General features: G+C 43.8%; 1 protein-coding gene across 1 annotated transcript; it reads right to left on the bottom strand.

Moving 5' to 3' along the window:
* Positions 1-213: 213 nt before the first annotated feature.
* On the bottom strand, positions 214-6,333 carry lrrc3ca (leucine rich repeat containing 3Ca). Its single transcript, XM_033612105.2, has 2 exons — positions 5,837-6,333; positions 214-1,693 (listed from the first exon to the last, which is right to left on the bottom strand). Exon 2 carries the CDS (start codon positions 1,608-1,610, stop codon positions 816-818), a length of 795 nt encoding a protein of 264 aa, XP_033467996.1. The 5' UTR covers positions 1,611-1,693; positions 5,837-6,333; the 3' UTR covers positions 214-815.
* Positions 6,334-6,797: the final 464 nt, after the last annotated feature.

The raw sequence follows: 6,797 nt of genomic DNA, 5'->3' as shown, positions 1-6,797 counted from the left end.
TTAAGTGCAGTGTAGAGCACTGCTGTGTTGTAGAGATAATTTAGGGGTCCCACTGGTTATGGGGGTGAGCTAGCAGGGGTGTCCTGTCAAATTCTCTTAACATACAAAGGCAGATCTGAAATATGTGGTTCTCATCAATATGGAGCTCTAGTATAGTGCAAATTACCCAAAACATCACAGAATAAATAATGAGTCCTTCATCACACAGCAATCTGATTCATCAGCATAGTGAGCTGAATATGCATTTGCATGTATTCTGTATGTATTTTTTTCATTTTTTTGTGAGACAGTTGACTGACTGACAGTTGACTTCAGTAAAACAAACCCCCCAAACAACAATTAAATTGGAAAACATAATTTTACTGAGAATATACTGGTGAATACCATATGGGTTTTAATGGAAAACAGTTGCACATGGAGTTTCCTCATTCTAGAGTTCCCATTGTTCAAATTGCTGTTTGCCTCCATAATTGTCTGTGTGTGAGCGAGGTGCATCTAGGTGAATGCACCACTAGATAAATCCCATTTGTATCCCATATTTGGAGTTCACCAAAAACATGCCGCTGCTTTTACTTCCTTAGCGCACAGACTAGTCCATCAACTCAGCCAACAAAAACTCCTAATGGGCCACGAGAAGATGAATTATTCATCTTGGCTAGGTTGCATCGGACTGGTTTTCTTGTTCAGGTGCACATGTCTTGTTGCCCACCTTGGCTCTGTGACAAACCATCTGAGACTGATGATACTTGTAGGTTGTAGCTCAACCTGTTTGGTGTGGGTCACTACTTCAGGTCCCACGTGCAGCACCATCGGCCCTATACCACAGTACTAATGGTGGAAGACTCCTCTGACTTGCCCTGTCTGCTGGGCAATGACTTGAGATACTCCAGGTGCCTGCGGGCATCCTCCTGATTAGCCCTGACATAGTAGACCAGGTAGGAGATGACCATGGTGAACCAGCCGAACATGACGACCAGCATGGCCACATCTGTAGTCCTCTTCATCACCACACATAGGTCTATGTCTGGTGCCAACAGAAAGGCAAGTCCTTGAACTCCTATTTCCTCTGGATCTGAAGTCTGGCACACGATACCTGTCAGCGATGCAGGCTCTAGGTCCACACGGGGCATGGCCATCTGCAAGTTGCAGTCACAATGCCATGGATTATTTGTTAGGTTGGCGCGAGACCGCAGGCCCTCGAAGGCCTCAGCGCTAAAGTGTTCTAACTTGTTAGAAGAAAGGTCTAGGAACTGTAGTGAGGAGCCGAGGCCTCTGAATGCCCCTGGTTCTAACTGGCTTAATTCATTGTGGGATAGATCCAGTTCAACCAGGTGAGGCAAACCTGCAAAAGCATTTGTTGGGACTGTAGTGATGAGGTTGAAGTCCAGGTAGATGCGTCGCGTGTCATTGGGGAAATCCTGGGGGATCTCTGTGAGCTGCAGGTTGCTGCAACGCACCGTCTTGCCACCGATCTCACTCTCAGAGCAGTAGCAGCTCTTGGAGCAACTGGTAGCAGCATGGTGGAAGCAGAAGGTCATAAGCACCAAGCTGTGCAGCAGCAAACACATGACCACCGAGTGGCGCAGTAACCAGTCTGCAAGTAGGGACATGGTGGGATAAGGGCATGCTCCAGGAAGGACCACCTGGGCGCAGCAGGCGAAGTCCACATCAACCTCCCCAGTAGCGGCTGACCCTGTGACATAAAAACAACAGAAAGTTGCATTAGTGGTGCAAAAGGTTGTGGTAGTCGAGATCAGTCTTAATGACCACTTTTTGAAGGTCTCGGACTCAACTGTATTTTTATTCGGTCTTGTCTTGGTCTAAGACAGTATTCAACTGTGCGAATAAAACTAAACTGCCTGTGCAAAAAAGGAGTGTTGGATAAAGATAGTTAAGTTGATCTTGGCCTTGTCTCGGTCTCAGTTTAGGTGGTCTTTACTACAACACTGGTGGATTGACTATCCCACATTAAAAGAAGTGAAGAGAAAATAAAGAGAAATGCAGACAGAACTGTGAAATATTTTTTGCAAGCAAAACATTGGTGATCAACAGTGTTCTTCAGAGTCCATATTGTTGTCTACTGTAGAAATCGAGGGGTACAGTAGCTTATGTAATTGCCATGAGGAGGGAGCATGAATGCAGCATGTTGTTGGCCAGAAACAACTGAACTTCTGTTGTATTTCCAGGAAAGTCGAAGGATCAAACATTCCCTTCATACCAACTAAATAAAAGAGCTACGAGAATCCTTTGGTGTCACTGTGCCTCCTTTATAATTGACATCCCCGCAATGCAGGGCTATTTCAGTACACAGAGACTGGCATTAACATAGTGACGTGACACCACGAGGAACAAAATTTTCCAAACAAAACGGAATTTTTAATGGAGTTACATATAATTTATACATAAATATGAGGTGTCCAATGTTTTCTAAAACAATGGCTGCTATTCTGATTCAACAGTTTTGTTAAAAGTGACCATTCAAAATGTGCTTGGTGTCTGTCAAGCTGTGCAGTCACTTGTATGTGAGGTCATTTAGTCAGAAGTGCAAGTAACACAGAGGTAAAAGCTTGTCCATGTGCCCTGTAAATTACACTTTATATTTTGTATGTAAGCCTTTGAAAATGGCAGCTCGACCCACCCTAACATACTTCATTAATAGCTGATCAGGGCTACCTCCTATCCTGTTACTAATCCTCTTAAGGAAAAACTCCTTAAGTCAGTGTAGCATCAGTGTTGGCCACCCAATCCTTTTGTAGGGGTAAATGCTAATGCTAGAAACCGAACCAAGGCCAACAAAATAGACAATGTGATGGTCGTTCTTCTTTGAGACAAAAAAGGACCACAGAGTTCAACCTGACTTCTTAATTTCGTCAAAATGGCCGGAGACTGGGCAAGATCCACTTACCAAGATTAAAAAATGAAATCGATCTCTAAGTACCTTGAAGTATCACATGACGTTGGGGGGTAGAGGGACAGAGTGTAGTGGCAATGGTGTTGTGTATGTGTGTGTTAAGGGGACAGATGACTTGTCTACGAGACACAGCTAATAGCACTTGTTGTGTTACACCGGTTTCAGAGATGCCTGCCAGACAATCCCAATAATGAGGGAGAGATGGAGGCTGGTGCACCAGAGCAAAGCACAGATGAAGCTGCTATTAAGACTGCTGTAGTTTGCCTCCCTCAGACATGAGACGTTTATCCATACATCTTCATTAAGGCATCTTCCAAAGGATTTTCCTCTGCACTCCGTGTCAGCAGGGGTGCATGGGAAAGTAAAATAGCATGGCAGATGCAGTTTAACACCCAGGGAAATAAAAGTCTTGCCTAAACTAAATGAGTAACGTAATGCTCGCGTAAAGGCTGTACTTTTCCCTTCACACAGCGTGCCAGCATGGTGTTTTGCAGCGAGATAATGGGGGATCAGGAGCAGAAGGCTGGTGACGGAGGAGGAGAAAGCATGTGGGCAAGGAGGGAAATTAGACACACCAGCACAGAGAAAGAATAATATCAAGAGGATTTAGGAGAGGGAGTAACGTTACAATAAAAGCACAGAGAACAGTGCTAATGAGATATTGAGGAAAGGGGCAAATGTTAGTCAGTCACAGGGACAGCTGATGAAAACAGCTGGCAGTGAAAGAATACAGGGAAGAGGGAGGAGAAAAGTGGATGTGATCAAGACACAAGAGAGGGTGTAATGACTGACAGGGTGGGGCACTCATTTAAAAAGGTTTTCCATCTAAATACGCCTCTCAAAGACATCACAAGCAAAAAAAAATTGTCATTTTATACATCTTATAGCTCTATACAGTAAATGAAATAAATCAGTTGGCCTCTAAATCTGGTGAGGTCTTCATCAATGTTCCTGAAGTCACTGCCTACTTCTGTGATAAATAACCCCGCCGCCTTTTAATTTAAACAATAAATACAGCGCTCCTGCAGCCAAAGGTCAGTCTCTCACTTCATAAATTCACTGCTGCCAGTGCTGTGCCGACAAGTCTCTGCCGCCAATTATATGAGCAGCAGTCATTTGGCCTCACACCCCAAACACTAGAGGCAATAAAAGGCAACACAAATGTATTATGTTAATACATTTCAGGACGTGGTGGTTTTCATGCTCAGGCGTATATTTTGGGGGTGGACACAGGAAACACGACACCTTCAATATTTAGAGCATGTGCTTTTGTCCTAAAGTAAAACATGAAAGTAGCAGTGGACTTTAGCTTTGACCAAATAAAGGAGATTTACACTCAGTGGCACTCTGTGAAGTTCTTATTAGGTTGGCTAGATGGGGCGACACACCAAAACCAGAAGCCAAATTCAGGAATTCTGTGATGCTGTTGATGCTAGTTGAAAACCATGTCAATAGTTAAGGAATAGCATACCGATATACTTTGGTTTCTTATTCTACAGTTAATATTTACAATTATCTGATGGGCATAGACTAATACCGTTACAGTTAACATCTGGAGTTCCACAACAATTCTGTTTCAATGTGTAATGTATGAGTATCTGTACACGTTAGGCGATTCATTGTTCTTCCAATAAGTTGGTTGTCCTTTTCCTTAAAAAGACGAATATTCAGCTGTGACTGAGGGGGTACACTGATCGTAAGGAGCAAAATATTAACTGGGAGAAAGCCTTTTCATGTTTACAGGAGATATCTTGAGGTAAGCATTCAAGGGACCCATTTGAAAATGGTCAAGCCAGTTGTTTCCTTGCCAAAATTTTGCCTAACTTTGGAGCGTTATCAAGCCTGCCAGTACAAGCTATGCCAACATGTTTGGTACCAATGGATGCCTTGGGTTGTGTAGTTTCAAAAGCTACCACCAAGATATGGAGACATCTTGTAGAAAATGCACCAAATACAGGATATTAATGTGTTTGACCCTCAAATTTTTCTGGTGGAAGACCCCAAAACCCCCCATGCAAGTATGTCCTCCTCCCTAATATTGAAGTAAACCCTACACCCTTGTTTGCACATATGAATCTGACCTCTTTGTGGCATCAGCGTCACAGCTGTAAGCACCGCATGAATGGCAAATAAGCTGCTGGTTTCTAGTTATCAATGGGGGTGTGTGGATGACAGAAAGGGAAACAGGGAACTAAACCATCCTTGACATATTTAACTTTAAAGGCAGGCTTTTAATCCAAGTGTAATCATATTTCAATGCTTTTAGCTCTATCCATTCCCGATCCTTTGCTCAATGCCAATCTCGGTCACTAGAAATTCCCCATTATGCTTTTCCTCAGAGCACAAAGTGTCACTTGGCAGATTTCCACTGTACATGAAGACCCCGCAGAATAATCTTGTTGAGTTAACAGAGAGTAATAAGCATAAGCTCATTGTTACAGGAGTAGGTAATGTAATCACATCTAATGTACAGTATATTGCAGATTAATAAGGATTTGATCTTATTGATCAGTTTAAATATTCTTTCAAAATTAGTATGCCTGCATAAACTTCAGCACTAAAACAACACTGATGTAATTACTTTACATCAATCACATGCTGAGGGCATTGAAGATGCCAAACAATGGGTTAAGTTTCTGCTCAAATTTAAATTCTACTTATAAGCAACAAGCATCTGGTGGAAAATGAACTCAAAGGACAGGAGATAAAGGCGATGCCTCGTGGGAACTGATACCCTCGTTAAGTTTGTCTTTCATCCTGTTTGAGTCAGCACCATCCAGTGCTCGTTGCCAGCGCCAATCACATTTACAAACCCGCACTCAAACTGGAAAACACTTGCCCTCCTATGGATGAACAAATGTGTAGATGCATGCATTATCACAAACAAAACATAAGCGGTTTTTGATCAGTAACACACACACTCACGTCTTTGCCGCTTTCCCCCTGCTTTTCATGATGTGTTTCTCAGCAAGTGCCCGACAATGAAATGGTTGAAGCAGATCAGAGCGCAGCTCGAAAGGCGGTTCAGTCAATATTTTGGTCCGCTTCCATCAGGTCCTCTTGCAGCTCGTTAAACTTGTGCTGAGAGCCGCTCCGGCAGCCACGACGCGCCACTGGAAATGCTCCTACAGTTCAGGGCTCGCTCAGTGCAGCCTTTTTTAGTTTCCACGCAACCAGAAAACTAGGCAACATTACCGGAGCCAGCGCGAGTGGACAAGGACGCAGCGCCAGGGCAAGGCTTATAATTGATGGCGGTATTTCGCTGACTCTGATCCTGGATGTGACCAAAAAAAATATTGATGCAAAGTTTAAAATGGCAGACACATGGCGCGCAATGCATTTACGCACAGACGCAAAGTCTTAATGGTGTTGCTGGGAATGCATTAATGGTGGGGCTGATTGCATTCATTCATATGCATGTGTTGATTGCTGTGAGTGAAGTGCATCTGCATGCATCAGGTGCCAGTAAAGTAAGGGGTCCCCCTCCCTCACACACACACACACACACACACACACACACACACACACACACACATAACAAAAGTGATCTCATACATGGAGCAGTTGGTTTGGCAGCCCACACTAATCATGTTTGATCTGAAGCTTGTTGTTTCAAACATGCAGCCCGGCTGCCAGGGCGGTGGATCTTTGGCCGTCTCTGGGCCCCTTTTCCTGCCTGCTGCCAGCCGATAAGGAAGCCCAATCAAATCCACTATGAAAACAGACCTTCATGGGCACAGGCTTGGGAGAGTCTGCCAAGCAGCCGGTCATAAGGCATCAATGGAATTAAATTAAAATCAATAAACTGGGATACTCCACCCAGGCCAGCCATTAGGAATTACGGACAAGGGGACAACATTTTCCAAAATGAGCCCCTTGTCCACAC

Source organism: Epinephelus lanceolatus, chromosome 21 (genome assembly GCF_041903045.1).
Source record: "Epinephelus lanceolatus isolate andai-2023 chromosome 21, ASM4190304v1, whole genome shotgun sequence".
NCBI lineage: Eukaryota > Metazoa > Chordata > Actinopteri > Perciformes > Serranidae > Epinephelus > Epinephelus lanceolatus.
Note: the sequence above shows the minus strand (reverse complement) of the source record. Positions and strands in the feature narration are given on the sequence as shown.